The 18,280-nt window shown below is 49.3% G+C and overlaps 1 protein-coding gene across 4 annotated transcripts in view; it reads left to right on the plus strand.

Moving 5' to 3' along the window:
- The window catches only part of HCN4 (hyperpolarization activated cyclic nucleotide gated potassium channel 4), a 152,865-nt gene that overhangs the window by 112,398 nt on the left and 22,187 nt on the right, over positions 1 to 18,280 (plus strand). For 3 of the 4 annotated variants that reach the window (XM_064668570.1, XM_064668568.1, XM_064668569.1), the window contains 3 exons: positions 8,660 to 8,806; positions 10,080 to 10,320; positions 12,012 to 12,176. In XM_064668570.1, coding sequence (XP_064524640.1) covers positions 8,660 to 8,806; positions 10,080 to 10,320; positions 12,012 to 12,176 — 553 coding nt within the window. Of the gene's footprint in view, positions 1 to 8,659; positions 8,807 to 10,079; positions 10,321 to 12,011; positions 12,177 to 15,833; positions 15,980 to 18,280 lie in introns of those variants that run through there. The other variant, XM_064668572.1, reaches the window with a different exon arrangement.

Consider the following 18,280-nt stretch of genomic DNA (forward strand, 5'->3'; position numbering starts at 1 on the left):
TGCCCCCTCCAGGCCAGTGCAGTGTTGAGGCTCCTGAGTGCAAGTGAGGAGTCCCCTGTGGCACAGAGCAGTCACACCACCGCGGGCACTGCAAGGGGCACAGCCACCGTGCAGGTCTGGCCCTGGCCTCCCTTGAAAAGCTCTGGCTCAGAACAGCTCTCTAGATCTGGCACTCTGATGTGACTGTTTGATTTCCAGTCCCAGAGGCAAAGGTAAAAGGGACCTGTCTGTCACATCTTGCATTGCATAGTTATTATGGTCACAGAGAGTCAGTGGCAGGATCAGCAGCTGACTCTTATCTCTTAACCTCAGCCTAGTGTTACATCTTTGCAATATCTTTGCATCCAAGACTGGTGTCTGTTTGCTGCATGAGACAATGCCCCTACAGGTCTATCCTGAAGGATTCTGATAGAAACATTTCCCAAAGTCATGTTGTGCAATTCCATGTTATAACTGAGTCAACTTGACAGCTTTGACCTAGAGGGGGAAGCCCCACATACTTGATCTCACCCAGTGCTCCCTGCCACTGTTCTCAGCTGTGCTTTTCTTACTTCATACTGCTCAGACCTTCACTCACATCTAAGCTCATCACTGACTGCAGAAGTACCCCACAGCCTGCAGTAACTGTGGCTCACGTGAGAGGAAGAGTGTTTCCTGCCCAGGAGAGGAATAAACTAGATGGATATGCAAGTTATTTTCGTGCTTTTTGCAGGTTCTCCTATTAATTTCTTTCCCTAATCCTAGAGCTCAGCTGGATTAGTATTTCTGTCAAGTCACCACACACACACACACACACACACACACACACACACACACACTCTCATCCTCCCCAGCAGACTCGGTAACCTTGAGGCTTTGGGGAGGGTGACTGTGCTGTTTTCTGCAGCCACGCTCCTTGGAACAGAGCAGAGACACTCCAGGCTCCTCTCCCCCATCCCAGCAGGATGCAGGCAGTGATGGGCATTGTGCAGGGCTTGGCTCTCTGTATCATCTCCCCAGGTGCACACAGAGGAGTGACTGAGGAGAGGTGGGAATTGCTGCTGTCAGCGTTGCAGAGCCCAGCAAAGCTGTAATCTCTCCTTCCAGAGCCTCATCTCTCCTCAGGATCCGTGCTACACTGGCACTCTCTCCAGCTCTCTGCTCTCCACATTCATTGCCCCCCTCCTCCTCCTCCCTTAGCAGTGTATCCAGGGCCTCTTGTTCTTAAAATATATCTGGGCAGGTCCTTGCATATTCACTTGTCATTATTCTGAAGAAGCACGTGCTGCAGCACAGTTGCAAGGGGACAAGCAGGTAATGCTGAAGAGAGAGTCACTTTATAAACCCTGCAGAGCACTGGTGACATCACCTCTCAGTTCCTGACACAGCCCTGCCCAACCATCAGCACTGCCTTTCTTCCCACAGTTCATCCCATGGTCTGGCTGTCCAAGCACTTTATTGTCTAACTATCAGCATTTAAGCCTGACTTCAACAAAGAGTAATTGGGGAAAATTTAGTCATTTTAAAGGCTGAAGTATAACAACTGGAATGTTCCATCTCTGTTAGAGATGTTGGACCAGTATTTGTTGGAGGGGAATTCAGACACTGAGCTTGTGCCTGCAATGAGAGCTGAGAATCTGTCTAGGCTCAGGTCCCTGCTCTTTCTTGGAGACCAGCAGCAGAGAGTATTATTGGGCAGCAGGTTTAAGGAGTTATTTGGGCTATTTTATGGTCTGTAACGAAACTGGAACTCACAGCTGCAAGGTGCTGTGGAGGTCCGAGGTTTGATTAGCCTCAGAATATTTAGACAAATTCACGTGAGGAAAACCTTTCAAGTGCTGCTGATTGCTGAGGTGCAGATCCAGCCCCTGGCAGTGGGCATCCCTAATGTGCTTTTGTCAGAAAAGCCAGGAGGTGTAGGTGGGAGCTGGAGTGCTCTGTGCCTCTGTTGCTCCTCCTCCTCTTCCTCTTCCTCACTGAATCTGTGTGTCTGGACACACAGCACCAGGTGAAAGGAGCCCCTGGGCTGCCCCTTCACAGCTGCCTTGGTGCTTTTGGCTGGTTTACTGTGCAGTTTGGTGTTCTGAGCTGCCTCCGATGGTGTGTGCAGGCAATTGGGTGCAGAGATCTGAGCTGGGGTCCTGGATGCAGGATAATCACATTAGCCTGGCAACTTGCCCTTGCTGATTAGTCTCCCTCTCCACTCCCCCTCAAGCCAAGCTAATTAACCCGAGCACAGCCCTGTACTGGAGCTGCATTAATTCTCCTGGCTCCAGGGCTGGCTTAGCCAGGGCTGCCTGGGGGACAGCAGGGCACAGATACACTGAGGTAACTCGTGTCAGCTGCTCTGAGCCCGGAGTTGGGCACAGACTGCCGGAATTCCCACACCTGCTCTGCCACAAAGCTGGCGGGGGGAAACTTCATTACCAGTCTGGGCAGGATTTGAAGTGACATTCCCAAGTGCCTGTAGGTTCTCAGGTGGCATTCCCACATTCCTAGAGTTCAAAGGGGTTCTGTAGAAGTCCCCTCCCGAGGTAACATCCGTTCCGATGCCAGGAAAGCTGCAAAGCTCCCGTACTCCTTTGGTAATGTGTGTGAAGGAGAGGGTACAGAGTGTGCAGCACTTCAGAAATTAAAGGTGTTTGGAAAACTTAATCAAATGCAGAATGTAATCAGATTTCCTAATTGGAAAAAGTTTGGAGAGCTTTGCTTCATCCTGTCCTGACTGCACTGGTTGTGTGTTACCTCAGTGTGTGCAGAGGTGGCCTGAGAGCCGTCGTGTCCCATGTTACTGTCAATCAAAGCATCTGCGGTTGATAACAAGGCTTATAAATGATGTACTTTATTGATTGTGTCTCTAAGCCTCTGATGTGCCTGGGCCTGGTGTCTCAGCACTGCCTCAGGGTATTTTTTCTGTGATCAGGGGTTTCTGGCTGGTTTGCAGAGTCAGTAAGAATGTCAGACATAGGCAGTGGAGTGTTATGAATAATGAGTTGTTCATCTCAACCAGAAAATCAGAAATTTGTGTCAACTGTTTTAAGGTTATTTAATCCTTCTCATGAAAGAATCCTGGGTTGATTATAAAATGGAAATGTTTTCTGAATGAAGACCTAATGGTTTCTTTTAAAAATACCTTGCGGTACAAACTGCCTTAACCAAGCCGGGGTCGAGTAGTTCTTATTCTCACAGAGGAATATTTCATTGGTGAACTTGGTTTGCCCACGTTTTACTAAGAGAAGCCCCATTTTGAAGCAGTATAACATGTATCATATACTGCAGTCACAGCTCAAATTCTGACATCTTATTTGTGAGCGTGGCAGTCAGACAAACAGTTCTGTTCGGCTGACAGGAGCCTGGTCTGAGCAGTGTCTGTGCACGCACAGAGCCTGCCTGCCTTGTCAGGGAAAGGGAAGTGTTCTTGCCTCAGCAGTTCTGCAGATCCCAGTGTGGGATTTCAAACTTCATTATCAGTTTTGAAATTAATTTTGGCACTTGAACTGTACCTAAATAAATAAATAAATACCTCACCGTGGAAGTGCGAAGCCTCCCCGCCGAGCCAGCTCTCCTGGCAGAAGGCTGCTCCCAGGAATCTTGATTTCCAATTGCACACACTCACTGTTCCCTTGTCCCCATCTCCAGCCTTTGTGTGGTGACAGATTTCACTTCACCTCCCTCGTTCTGCTCTTGTGATGAAAGTACTGCTGGTCCCTTTTCCCCACCACACTCCAGATATGTGGATCCAGTGACACGACCTGACATATCCAAAATATCCTGTGATCTGAGTTTCAGGAGATTGGCTGACCAGGTCCAAAAGTGCCCTGTGCTGGACTAGTGACTTATGCTGGTATGTGACCTCTCAAACCCAGCAAGGCCTTCTCCTCAGGGGCTGTTCCCAGGCTGGAGCTATCCAGGGAAAACAGACTGTTTCCATAGCTGGGAGGTACAGGTTTGTACATAATACAGTCACCACTGCACCACCTTCCTGGGATGAACAGGATTAGACCTTCTGTCTGAGCACCTGTAAGAGCAGACAAACGGGGCATTGCCCACAACATTTAATGCAAAGAGATTTGTCCCAGAGCTCTTGGATCTGCTCTCCTCAGAACCCTGAAGGGAGCAGACACTTACATTGCTTGCAGCAAAGATGGATGAGGTAAAAAGAGTTTCATCAGGCTCACTGGTGACCCTGTTGCCACCTCCCAGCCCAGAAATGGGATTATCTGTTCAGACAATCCTTGCCTGAACAGGTGCTGGTGAACAGCAAGGGGAGGCAGCTGCAGCAGCTGGTGGTTACAGCCACCCTCAGGAATGAATGTTGGATAGAAAGTGGAGAAAAAGCTCTGGGAACTTTCTGCTGGTGTCCATGGGCTTTGTATGACAGCGAGGGATAAGGAGCCCAACTGTGGGTGAGGTGATTTCTGAAGGTACCAGGTAGGAAGGGTGAGAGTGTCCCAGGCTTTTCAGCAGGTGACATGTAACACTGAAAAGGCATCTGCTGGTGGCAAAACTATTGAGTGCCGTGGTACAGAGGTTAACCCAGGCTTTGGAGGAGGTCAGGACATAAAGCTCTTGCAGAATGCAAACTGCTTCCAAAGCTGAAGAGTAGAGAGACTTGGTTTTTAAATTTAGCTCATTAATCAAAAAGCAGAAGTAGTACTGATAATGTTTGGTGCTGTGCTCAATGTGGTCTGAGCTGTTCTGGTCGAAGTGGTGTTGAAATAACCACTGGCTCCTGAACAACCTGCTGTAATTTGCCTGTGCCACACTCTGATCTCCCCCAACTCCTCCCATGCAGCCACTCCAGCTGTCTTCCCACAGGCTCTGGATAAACTGTGGGAGACTGCACCAGTTACAGATCTCAGCAAAATTTCAGGAAGAAGGAAGAGAAAAATTATAAAAGTGAGCAAAAAATTATAAACCCACCAAAGATCACACCAGAAGTGTCAGAGTGATTTTATTGTGTTAGAGAATTTCACTTTTCCTCCCTTAAACCACTCGCTCCTGGAGTCCTCCTGCAACTCCAGAATATGTGTCCTGATCATTTTGAGTAAGATGTGGAATAAATCCTGAGCATGGGAATATGAATGGTTTGAAAGACAAAAAAAACCCCAGAACTCAGCATTTGTGTAGGTTTGATGATTACTGAGTGCTGGGGAGCTGCACTGTTTTACTCCTAATCAGAGATCAGAGAAAATAAAACAGAGATGCAGCTGTGTCCCATCCAGACCCACGTGTGGTGGATCTCATGACTCGATCTTTCCCCCATGAAGCACTAAATTCCACTTGGGAGAGTCCCAGCATTGGTCAGAGGGGCTGCTTATGGCTCTTAATAATCTAATCCCAGGGTATGTCCTACCAGGATGGGAAATGCTGTCAGAGCATTGTAATCTTTCCCTGAATTGAACGTGCTCTGCTGGAGCCTCCTTTTCCTTACACAAGTGCATCTCCTGTTGACTTACTTCCATGGAGTTTGGATGTGGAGACTGAGATTGAAATGAAACCTGGTCCCAGGTGATTTCAGCCTATTTCTAGAAGGATGCAAACAGTATCATAGAACCTGGAATCTCCTGAGTTGGAAGGAACCCACAAGGATCATCCAGCTCCTGGCCCTGCACAGGACACCCCAAGAGTCACACCATGTGTCTGATTCAGAACTAGGACAAGGAAGTAGTTGAGCCTCTTCAGCCAGTGATTTATTCCTGCCTGAGAGAGAAGCACTGAGGGCATGGAAGGAGTTAAAAATATTTAGTTCCCTTTGGACTGTGAGTGATCTGAGCTTTGGTAGAAGGGGAGGGGAGTGGTGAGACAACGAGGGAAGAGTGGCCAGTTATAGAAGCAAAAATACTGAGCTAAATGGTTTCCTTTTGATATATTAATACCTCCTTCAAGGGCTTATTTGAGGAAAAACAGACTTAAGAAAATGAGCTGGGATTTAAATGGACTTGATTGTCTTCAGAGAGATTTAAATAATTCCTAAATGAGTCTTTTTAGTTGAACTCAGAGAGGCCACTAATCTCTGAGCACATGTCAGGCTGAGGACATGGAGACAAGTGGGAGACTGAGCAGACAAGCATAAGGGAGGAAGGAGGTGAAAGGGGCTGACAGGGGAGGCCTGGCCACGTCTGAAAGGCACAGAAAGGGGCATGAAGTGGCTTCAGAGAGTGCCAGATGTGCACGGTACCGAATGCTTGACCCTGCAGGAGTGAGGCCTTCAGCCTGGCTGAGCAGCTCCAAGGAAAGGGGAAAACCTCACATGAACCTTCAGTTTATCAAATGTAGAAAGAGGGATTGATGCTTTCATTTCTGAGCATCTCTGCTGACTCCATCTCTCCCCACGGGAGTTAAGGGCCCCCAGCCCCTCCAGCTGGCTGGGTGAGAGGAGGGAGCAATAGCAAAGGCAGGAGAGACAAGATACCTTCCTCGCATTAACGATGACAGAGAATGATGGTTTCTTATTTTACAGCTTTCTTTTATAACCATGATTTTAATTTCTAATCAGAAGCAGCACCTTTATTTCTGGTGAAGTAAATTCGTCCTGTTTTCCCTCTGAGCCTTATCTGGGGACAGCGGTGGCAGGAGAATCTGACAAGCCCCAGGGACATTGCAGAGCAGTAATTTATTGCTCTGTGTTACAAAGCAATAAATCCACGTACAGTAGTGAATAAGCAGAGTCCCAGTCACCCCATCCAAGCTGTGCTTGTGAATTTGAGAACTATGGGGGTGTTTTTCCCAAGAAGCAAAGGCCAGTTGAAGATGGATAGCAAGGGCTCACGGTGGAGAGAAGAGTAGGGACAGGGGGCTGGCACCAGGTGATGGGAGGCATCTTGTGACACTGGTCAGTGCTCCAATTCAAGGCACTGGACTCAAAGTGAGGGTATAGGGTGATAATTTTGGTAAATAATTTATTCAAGAAAAATGCAGCATTAAAGCAAGCAGAACTCTTTGCAGAATCCAGATAAATTTAATAAACTTGAGTCAGCAAAAGCTAGTGCCTAATGATTTCCCTTTCCATGGTGAGTGTCCTGCTTGTCCCATGTCCAGTTTGCCAGGTTTTATGGATGTCTCATGCTGCAGTGCATCTCCAGTGGCAGGACACATCTGTGTTTAGGCATCTGAGCCAAACTTTTTGCATTTAAGAGCATAACTTGCAAAATTCTCCTTGGGGTCAGGCCAAGGAGTTGCCAACATGTGAGACCCTGGTTTCTACTCCCTTTCCCTGCCTCTCTCTCTCCCAGCACCCAGCATATCCTGTCCTGACACAGCATCCTGCCAGTCCCTGCAGAACTCCAAAATCCCAATAATTAAGTGTGGGGTTCATTGCCAGTGCTCTGCCCGGGGTGACTCGCTTGACTTTGATCAGGCTGGAGTGATCATGAATATTTACAGTCAGCTCCTCTGCTTTGGAAATGCCAGGAAAGCCCTAGTGTCCCCTCTGCCACCTTGGCTTCTCAGAGCAATTCCTTCCCTCCCTGGTGCAGATGGAGCTGGCATGTGAGGCAGGGCCAGCACAGGCTGTACCAGAGCAGAGAACTGGGGTGTGCAGGAGCGGCTGTAACGAGCACAACTTCAGTAAATAGGCTCTTCAGCTCAAGCTGCACCAAAGGGACATTCAGGGACGGACTTATCAGGGAGAAGAGGGGAAAGAGAGATAGGAAAGGAGCAACATGGTCCTTTTGTCAGGTACACACTCAGGATCATGTTCTGAACTCCTGCCAGTGAGAGGGAGCGTGGCCATTGCAGTGCACACACCTTGTCCCTACAGCACCTTCAGGGCAAGAGGACCCACTTAGAGCCCTGTGCCCTTGAGGAAGTGTCATTTATTCTTAGAAAACACTATTCATCCCCCAAACCTGCTCTGGCATCATTCAGAGCATATCCTTGTATTCCACTCTAACACAATGGAAACACGAACCATTAGGAAGAAATGTGGATGGGTTAGACAGAGTGAGCACATGGGGCAACAGGAGCCAGGAAAGGGGAGGAAAATCAGGACCTGTGCAGCTGTAGGTGGGAAAGCAAAGGTGCCATCATGGCAGGGCAGACAGAGGGGGGAACAGCAGGCCACAGGTACTGCAGCTTCAGACAAATAACTCAGATTTGGGTCCTCTGTGTATCCTTCAGTTTGTGACTGCACACCCAAGGGCAGGTGTTCTCTGCTTCCTGTGGCCCCTGGTACAGTGAGTCCTGTCCTCAGTGATGCCCTGAGGTGCTGCACATCCCTGCCAGGTCACACCCTGGCCACCACTCTGCCGTGTGCCATGGGAAACCTGCTCTGGGGGCACGTTGTGCCTTCCTTGCTCTCATCCTGCACAGTTTGGACAGTCTTTGCTCAGCACTGTTTCCTCAGAGGAGATTCCCAGCTGAGCACTCCTTACTCAGCTCTGCTCCCAGGGGAGGACAGGCACATGGGCTGCTGCACACCCAGGGAGTGAGGAGTTGTCTCCACAGGGTAACTGGCTGAGGATAAGTTTAAAAGTTAAAACATGGGGCAGTCATTTGGGGAATATGACAACCAAGCCTGCAAACTCCCCTTGGAGTCAGACAGTTGCTCTCTCCTCCATCAGATTTACCTTCCTGGGCCTGGCTTGGTGTGAAGGGAGCAGGTGTGGGGGTGGTCCATGAGCAGGGCCCATCTGTTGCATGTCCTGGTAATGCCTGCCCTTGCTGTCTCCCTGCACAGTACAAACAGGTGGAGCAGTACATGTCCTTCCACAAGCTCCCGGCGGACATGCGGCAGCGCATCCACGACTACTACGAGCACCGGTACCAGGGGAAGATGTTTGATGAGGAGAGCATCCTGGGGGAGCTGAGCGAGCCCCTGCGAGAGGTGAGGAGGGCAGGGAGTGGGCACTGCATTTCCTGTCACCCTGGGCAGCTGTGCAGCTCCTGGTGCAGTGTCTCAGCAAGCTCCCACCTCGTGTGTTTATCTAAAACTCTGCGTGGTGGGCTGGTCTCGTCTGTGCCCCATCCACCAGCTGGGACAGCAGGCAGAGGCAAAGGAAGGAGGGGCCTCCTAGCAGGGCCCACAAATCAAAGAAGTCTTTACAGAAGCCCCCCTCCCCAGCTGAAGCCTGGCAATGCAGGTAATCTCTGGAATGTCAGCAATATGTCACCCACAAGTTCGAGGAGGGGTCTTTCTGCTGTATTCCTCCCCCTGTAATGTACCTCCATGGGAGAGAGAAGAGCTGAGAAAATGCCAGCCATTTTTTAAAAGTAGTTTTGCCAAAGTCTCAAAGGGCAACCCTCTAAAACTCCCAGTGAGGAGATGACAGATGCTTCCTCAGATCTCTTCCTGCTCCAGTCATCCATATGCTCCTTCCCTGTGTGGCTGGGGAGTGCTGTGCTGAGGTGATTTACTCAGTATCACTTTCTGCCACTCTCTGGGTCTGAGCTGACACACACAGAGCAGCTCCTGTGCTGTCACACCCCCCGAGTGACACCGAGCCACAGGAGAGACACAGCCCGTCTGCTGTGTGACAGCTGAACAGCTGAGCTGGGTTTTCTTCAGCCAAGGCTGATGATCCAGCCCATGCCCCAGTGACTGGTGGCTCCTCTCCCTCCCCTCTCCTGACACTGTCCCAGTCTGCACAGGATAATTCTTTCTCCCAATGCCTCAGCACATTTGTGCAGTTTAATATCTCACTGACAAGCAAGGGCAGCAGAGAACGTGGGGCTGCCAAAGTGAGTTATGACATCTTCCCAGAGAGGAGCCCTGGGCTGTTTCAAAGAGCATTTCACCAGTGCTCTGCAGCTCTCGCAGTCCAAGGTTTCCTGCAGAAAGAACACTGTGTGTGTTTGGGAGGTTGGGAGTGCTGTCCCTGCTCAGAGAGGAAGCACAGGAATCAAGGCAGTGGAGCATGGTGTCAGCTCCAGCTCACCAGCATCCAGAGCCCGTTCCAGCCTGCACTGGGGGAGCCACACCAAGGGAACAGCATTTTTCTTCCCACTTTGTAATGCACAGGTCAAGTAGGGGATGTCCATAGGTCATTAGATGTTGACTAAACATATGTGTGTCCTTTCTGTTCCCTGTCCCATCTCTTCTCCCCCCTCCCTCTCCCTCTCCCTCCACATCTCTCTCGTTTGCATCACACCGTGGCCAGGAAATCATCAACTTCAACTGCCGGAAGCTGGTGGCCTCCATGCCCCTGTTTGCCAATGCAGACCCCAACTTTGTGACGTCCATGCTGACCAAGCTGCGGTTCGAGGTGTTCCAGCCGGGCGACTACATCATCCGGGAGGGCACCATCGGCAAGAAGATGTACTTCATCCAGCACGGCGTGGTCAGCGTCCTCACCAAGGGCAACAAGGAGACCAAGCTGGCTGACGGATCCTACTTCGGAGGTGCGGCACCCATTGCTATGCTCATGCATTCCCTAAATTGTCCTGGACACACAGGGATGGCACCACATGGGACTGACACCCCAGGCACCTCCTCCTCCATGTCAGTTCATCTCACCTGCCCTGCAGCTTCCCAGAGAGGAGATGGTGCAGTGGGAGGTGACTGGGGCTCATGGGCACTGCAGGAGTCCAGATAATAAATAACAAAACAGAGAAGGGAGGTTTGTTCTTACAGGTCCCAAATACTGACAGATCAGTGAAGCTGAGTGAAGGTAAAAAATGGCCCATTCTCAAATCTCCAGGCACATTTGTAGTATTGCCTAGTCCTGCTGTCTGGCATCTACCACACAAAGTGCTGGATAGACACGGAGGGAAAAACACAGTCCATCATCTCCCCAGCCTGTGGCTCAGCAAAATGTCAGGAAGGTCAGCAGGCAGGCAAAATGTGTCAGCAGCAGAGTTCTGGGACTAGCATGAGGTCAGAAAAGATTTAGGATGTTGCTCATGGGTAACACAAAGACCCCTCTCCTGTCAGAGCCCCGTAGAGAGCTCATACAGCCTGAGACAGGCAGTCCTCTGGTAGATGAATGTTGTGGTACAAGCACTGAATGCACCACCATTAATGATCTCCTGAGAGGAGGAGGATGAAACCTGCCTTTCCTTCCCTTCTGTGAGGCCTTTTCTCTAAGAAGTCCCTGTCATGCATTGCCCACACTCCCTATTACTCTTAGTTGCCATGGAACAACCTCTCTGCACCTCCCTGGAGTACAAGGATTTTGCATGTCTGCAAGCTGGGATTTGGAGTTACAGAGATACCCTGACTGACAGATTGGATTGAAATTGCCCATGACACTCCCTGTGTTGTAGATACCATACACACAACTCTTTGGGGTACACTTACCATGAATCCAAGGAATGGTGCTGGTGGATTGACACCCAACATAACGCAGAAAGCAGAGCACTGTCAGGCTTTAGGTCACACCAGCTGTCTTGAAGTGCCTGTCTTAGCTGCCCATACTCTCTGTAAGCAGTGGAAAAGCAGGATTTGAGAGCTCTCTGTTGAGTGTTCCAGGAGCTGTAGTTGAATCAAGGGCTTTCTGTTCTGTAAGAGCTGAGCATCCGAGGAGGAGGGGACAACTGCAGTGTAAATACAGTATTTACACCTCAATATTGAGGTGCCATTAATGTGGCTCTCCCTGACAGTCTGTAAGCATGTGGTATATCCCCAAAAATCTTTGAAAACTGTGAAAAGACAAATGTTCCAGGTGTGGGGATCAAAATTACACCCAGGCACCAAAAGCACATGTCAGCACAGAGCCTTTACTACAAATTTAGAGAGAATCAGCTTCAATGAGACACGGCTTGACCTTGTGCTCCCAGTGCCCCCAAGGAGCTGGAGAAAGACAGCTCCTCCAGTAGGAATGCACAAATGGTATCTTTGATAATCCACCATAACAAAACTTGCCCAGCTAATTAGATCAGCAGAATCCCCGAGGTGCAGCTGTGTGTGGCAGCTGCCACAACGGAGCCCCTGGTATTTTCAAATGTTGGTGCACAGGCAGGGGATTAGCACTGGCCGTGTTTTCGGTGGGGGAGCAGGTGGAGCCCAGCTGGAGAGGAGGCTGGGTGTGAGGGTCAGTGCAGGGGGTGTGCCTGTCCCCTGTCCCCTGTGCCAGCCTGCTGTGTCCTTGCAGAGATCTGCCTGCTGACGCGGGGCCGGCGCACGGCCAGCGTGCGAGCCGACACCTACTGCCGCCTGTACTCCCTGTCCGTGGACAACTTCAACGAGGTGCTGGAGGAGTACCCCATGATGCGCAGGGCTTTTGAAACCGTGGCTCTGGACAGGCTGGACAGAATTGGTAAGTACAGGTGTGAGTCTCCTTCTGTACCTGCTGCCTTGGCAACCCACCTCCAGGCTCGGTCCTTAGTTCCTTCGCTGAGTTGTGAACTGCAGGAGATCCCAGCCTGTCTCTCCCTGTCTGACTTCAGCTCCCTCAAGGAGCCCCACAATCTAAACCTACCAGGGGTAAGTTTAGAACAGATATCAGGAAGAAATTCTTCCCTGTGAGGGTGAAGAGGCCCTGGCACAGGTTGCCCAGAGAAGCTGTGGCTGCCCCAGCCCTGGAAGTGTCCAAGGCCACGTTGGACGGGGCTTGGAGCAACCTGGGATAGTGGAAGGTGTCCCTGCCCATGGCAGGGGTGGGACTGGATGAGCTTTAAGGTCTCTCCTAAACCCAAAGCACTCTGTGATTCTGTGGTTGTTACAGCTCATAGTGACCCATCCCAGGATGCCATCCCAGGATGCTCTCTGTCCTGTGGGAGACATAACCTGTGCTGAAAAGATCCTATGTAACTACAGGAGACCAGGATAAAATTCCTTAGTCACAACACATCTCTGTTTAACACAGAGAGATTAAGTGACTTATGCAAGGTCATGCAAGAGGGCTGCAGAGCTGGGGACTGAGTATTTTGGACTCCCAGTCTAACTTCTTTAGCCTATTATGCATCTCTTATTATCCATCTCTCTGCTTTCTGAATGGAAAAGGTCAGTGGAGGTCTGAGTACAATGCAGAAGGTGAGGAGGATAATGGGGTGAGGGGGGGAGGGAATAACCTGGCATCCCAGCAAGGGGTGTAGTGCCTCTGGGGCTTTTCCTGCCAGGAACATTTTATTCAGTGCATCTCATTACCTGCTGCAAATCAGAAAGTGTGACCCCTGAGGAAAAGGTTCTGAGCTAAATATGTAATTTGGCAAAGCCCCCGCTAATGAGGCCCTGGTGTAAGTGGCAATAAGCCCATCACTTGGGTTATTTAAATTAGACAGAAAAGCACAGAGAAAATGTAATGTCAGGCACATCCAGGGATGGGCCAGCTCGGCTTTATCTCAGGTTCTCCAGGTCTGGGTGGTCAGTGCTGCTCAGCTTCCCAGCCTGATGCTCTCTGGGACTGTGGATACAGGTGGCCAGGGCATCCTGTGCTTCTTGCCTTTTGCTCTGTGCCTGCTGCACACATAACTTCCATGAAATTCATGGACAATTCTGAAACAGCTTGAAGAACCTCACATGCTTCTTCCCCAAGGAGAAATTCCGTTCCACAGGCAGCTGCAAAATGTCAACATAAGGTCAGAAGGTGACACAGAGCAACTGGAATAACAGGCCCTTTGGTGCAGAGCCCTGACATTGCCCCCCTTCCTTTTGCCTTTCTGCTGACCTGAAACAACATCAGTCCCTATGCCATTGAAAATCCTACTGCTATCCTTGTTTCCCTGGCAATCAAACTCGGTTGTTTTCTGTTCTCCCAACCTTACACCTTAACTATTGCAAAATAGCATCTCCATAACCCTTTCCACCCCGTGGTGCCCAGCAGGGAGAAAGATCTCACCCCAATGTTTGTGGGATTACCTGCTGTTGGAGCGTGTGGAAAGCATGGACTAAGCTTGTCGAGGTAGCAGGACGAGCAGGTGAGGCCTCATCCCTTGCAGCACCAGGAGCAGGGCTGGCTGACTGGAGGTGGGATGAGGCATTCCCTTAGCAGGGCAAAAGCAGTTTGGAAGCCTGTGGGTGGGCAGAGGGGAGGAGAGGGGCCAGTGCCCCCTGATCTGTGCTCCCACAGCTTCCTGCAGCCCCTCTGTGTTGGTGTGCCCTCTAACCTCTGCTAGTCATGGGAATTGATACCGGCATCCTGCCTGTGCCTTGCATGGCTGGGGAAGGAGCTCCCCAGGTGTTTGTACTTGCAGAGCTCTTCAAAGACTGGGAGGGATTAGTCTGCAGGAATTGACTAAGGCTGGGATTCTGCAAAGATCTGTGGCCCTGCTTAAGTCTCAGTAACTTCAGACTCTAAAAACTCCTCAACCTCCACAATATCACACTTAACACTCCACAGGCTCAGGGTCGGAAGATTTACACTCAGAGCAATTAGGCTGATCACTCATTAATAATCATTTTATCACTGATTAAATCAGCCTCCCTTTCTTCTTCTTGACCAAGCTGTAAAATTCTCTATAGCATTTGTGTGTTGAAATGATTCTGTGATTTCTCCAGTGAGTAAGTCTTTGTCTGACAGTGTTTGTGAATCGTCCCAGTTTGTGATGCCTCCGTTACGTAAGTCACATCATTCTGTTCCTGACTGCCTTTGAAACTGGCTTTCAGTGACCATTGAAGCTTAAAATTAAATTTTCACAAGTATTTGCACTTGTAAAACACAACCACTTAAATGTTCATTGAAAGTAAATCCAGCACGGGCCGTGAGTATTGTCAAATCAAAGTTCACTGATGCGTTCACAAGATATCGGGGGACAATTATTTTCCACTGTTCAATGTGCTGTAATAAGTACCATAAATGCCTGTCATTAGGTTCTCACCATCCCTGTCAAGGTCACTGGTGAGAGCTGAAAGCATCCCTCAAGCCAGAGGAAGGTGTTTTTTTCATTTTCATCAGGAATTTTTTGCCACATAGTTTGGAATGCATATATTTTGAATGCCACTTGCATATGTTTTGATACAAGGATGCCATTTAACTCAGGATTAAAGATGCCTCGTGTTTCCTCCAGGCATTGCAGATGCTAAAAAAACAAAGGAAAGCCAAGACAACACAATTCCAGTCTCTAAATATAATTTATGGTATTATTGCAGTATGAGAGTGTTCTGTTCAAGATACTACAGTGGTAGAAATTTTAAAAGCTTTGTCACATAAACAAGCCACAAAAATAGCTGTTCCCAAACTTTTTGACTGCCAGCTCATGATCCCACTTCTGCAGTTGCAATCCTGTTGGGTTTGCAGCCCTGCTTGTCCAATCCTGACTAATCCTCTGGGATCTGCTGCTCAAAACTGGGCTGGCCCGTGTGAGGGGAGGTGAGCTGGGGATGAGAGGAGCTGGGATCGCTGCCAAGCTCTGCCACAGATTCCCTGTTTGTCCTTGTCCTGCCTTTGCCCCGTGCCTCAGTTCCTCATCACTTCTGCAGGGAAAATAATGCTAAAAGGTGGAGCTGGGAGTGTTTCACAGCTTCTCCCCTGGGGCAGGGGCCGAGTGAGATCGTGAAGGAATAAAAGGGGCTGAAATGTGGATGGATAAAACAAGGTGTGCTCAGCATCAGTTTTACACTGTATCCACACTGAAGTGCCAGATCTGTTTACTGCACACAGGTGAGTAACCCCCAAAGAGCTGCACATGTGAGAGGAGCATGATTATTTATATACATGTATATGTGTGTGTGTGTGTGTATATATACATACACAGTTCTTTTTTGAGGCTGCTGATACAGGCACAGGATAAGGATAAAAGTTCCTGTGGCCCAGGTATGCAGTGGGAGAATGTGTGAGCTTTGACTTAAGCAGGAACTAAACAGTTGAATTTCTTTTTCTTTGGAAGCGAAGGCCCAGACTCAGAGTATTTTCTGTTTAGCCTCAGGAAAGGTATCAGTAACTCACCAGCCACGAGGGAATGTAAATTACTTCAGCTTAATTAAGGTGAACTGGCACCCCTGTTCACCTGAATATGAAGTGCCATTTCTCATGCAGCTCCAGAAGGAAAACAAAGCCCAAGACACCCCAAGAGAAAGAACAGCTGGGGGTGGTGATGAGATCTCAGGAGACCTGTCTTTGACTTGATCAATAACTTTGATCTTTGCTACCTGCATTGAAATAAAACATCTGCTCAGATAACATTTTACCATTCCAACACCTTTGTAAATAATTTTCAAGCCTCTTTTTAATTACATGGAGTAGGACCTGCTTACCAATGACACCTCTAGTCTCAGGGGACGTTTCCTGCCTGGAAGGCACTCCAGCAGCTCTCTGCAACCACCCACACTGCAAAGCACCTAACTGACAGAAAACCAGTGCCAGAGTGTCCAGAGTCTTCCAGAGTGTGTCCCTGTCACAGCTGTCAGCTCCAGCAGGGCACTGAGATTGAGTGCAGGAGCTTTGGCATTTGTGCCACTTGAGGAGAACTCTTTGGCTTCAGTCTCCAGTGCTAAGTAACAGCCAGGACACTGCCTCAGGCACCACAGGCACCACAGCCCCTCCAGAATGACACAGCTCTTCTCCCCTCATGGATATTCACATTCTACCCAGCTCTGCATATTCAGTTTATTTCTCTGCAAAGCTCAGTATGATGGGCATAAATGTGAAGAGTGGGAGGGAAGAGCTCTGTTTATTTTGAATTCTGTTTAACTGTGATGAGATTCACCAGATAATATTATTCACTGTGTGTCATCTGACCTGCAGCAGTTTTGGCTGCATTCTGTCTGTTAAAAGAGATACCACATATTTTGACAGATACCTGTTTGGTTTATGGAAGAGGAGAAGCAATCAGTGGCAGGCCTGAGCTGTATTGGGAGGGAAGACTTCCACTTGGGAAGATAGGAAATTGTCCATTTGAAAGAGGGAAGCAGAGGTGGGGGATGCAGAGGCTTCTACCTTGGGTGTGGAAGAGCTCACCCCCCCCCATGTGCCATGGATTTACATGGCTCTCAGGGAAGTTAATCTGGAGCAGTTTCCAGAGCAGGTTTACATGTTCTGAACGCCTCTGAGTATGCTCCTAGAGTTGATCCAGCTGGCTTTGCTGAGCTCTTTTCCAGGAGCTCCTTCAGTTCCAGGCAGAAACCTTCCCACAACAGTAAGTGCAGTTCAGTGAGGGTTAACTTACCTTGAGAGGTCAGGCTGGGATGGGGAAGGACTGGGAGTTAAGAATTATTCTGAGTTCCCTGTTCCAGCCGATTTCCCTGTTTACATGGGCTCTAAGGCAGCAGCAGGAGCCGGAGCAGTGAGACCTCCCAGCCAGGACAGTCCCAGTGCAGAGGAGTCTCCCTGGGGCAGGGGAGCAGCCGTGGCAAAGTGCCAGTCACTGAGTGTGTCCAGGGTTTTCTGTGATGCCCCTCTGGGGATGGTGGTAGCAGGCTGAATTCCCACAGGACACCAGTGACCCAAGGAAGGGAGGGCAGAGACCCCCTGCAAAGCTGGGATGTGCTGCAACCAAGGGCCCATTTAGGATGAGGCCTATGAATAATGAGTGAAGACCTGAAAGAAGTAACTGTGTGGTGGGGGCAGCCACTCTGACAGCAGGCCAGGGCATAAGGCAGCCTAATAAAGTGAGATTATTTCAAATACATGCAAATTCAGAAAGCAATTTAGTGACCTGAATTCTTAAACTGCAGCCAGTGGGCTTACAGAGAGCTGAAAAGAAAACTGAACAAAAAGTCACAGCTAATTTCCCCTGTGTCTGTGCAGAATTTTAACAACAGAAAGCTAATTTTGATTATTTGATAGAAGAATTATTGTTGAGTGCTGGCTCCTTTTATGAAATCACATGAGCCTTTCTCCCTGTTCTTTTGTGTGCTATCTACAGTTGAGGAAAATCTGACTTTGCAGTTCTTAATTAAGGGAGCAACATCTGTTTGCTTCGTTTCCATAATTTTACATACCTCACTCCACTTCAAAGCACCAGTAGCTTTGCTGTGAACATCCTCAAGGCTCTAAATATCTTCCTTTCCCCCTATATTTAGCTCGTTGTTGCAGTGAGGAAAACGGGGAGTTTTTAGACCCCAGAGGGAGTTCTAAAGCAAGGGAGGGGAGGTGGTGCATGGGGTGGTTGCAGGTGGTTCCTCTGCCAGCTCTGGGCCATCCCAGTGGGTTTGTGTAGTGCTTTTGGGGTGAGATTTGGGTGGATTATTTGTCTCTGTACCTTAAACTCTGCTCAGCACTGTAATTTCTGCGGGATAAACAACACAGAAGGACAAACTGTCACACAGAGCCTCCCTGATTAGATTGAAAGGGAACAGAGTCCCTTTTCCTCTCTCCTGATGAAGCTTCTCCCTGGCTTAGCAAGAACACAGGGCTCCCTGCGGGTGGCTGAGCAGAGCTGGGAGCTGCAGAACCTCATTTCAGCGAGGGTTACACAGAGCAAACTCATCAGCCATCAGCCCTCTCAGTGCTGCTCTCTGCTCTCCCTCTGGGCAGGGGCTGGG

This window comes from Pseudopipra pipra, chromosome 12, assembly GCF_036250125.1.
Source record: "Pseudopipra pipra isolate bDixPip1 chromosome 12, bDixPip1.hap1, whole genome shotgun sequence".
Taxonomy (NCBI): domain Eukaryota; kingdom Metazoa; phylum Chordata; class Aves; order Passeriformes; family Pipridae; genus Pseudopipra; species Pseudopipra pipra.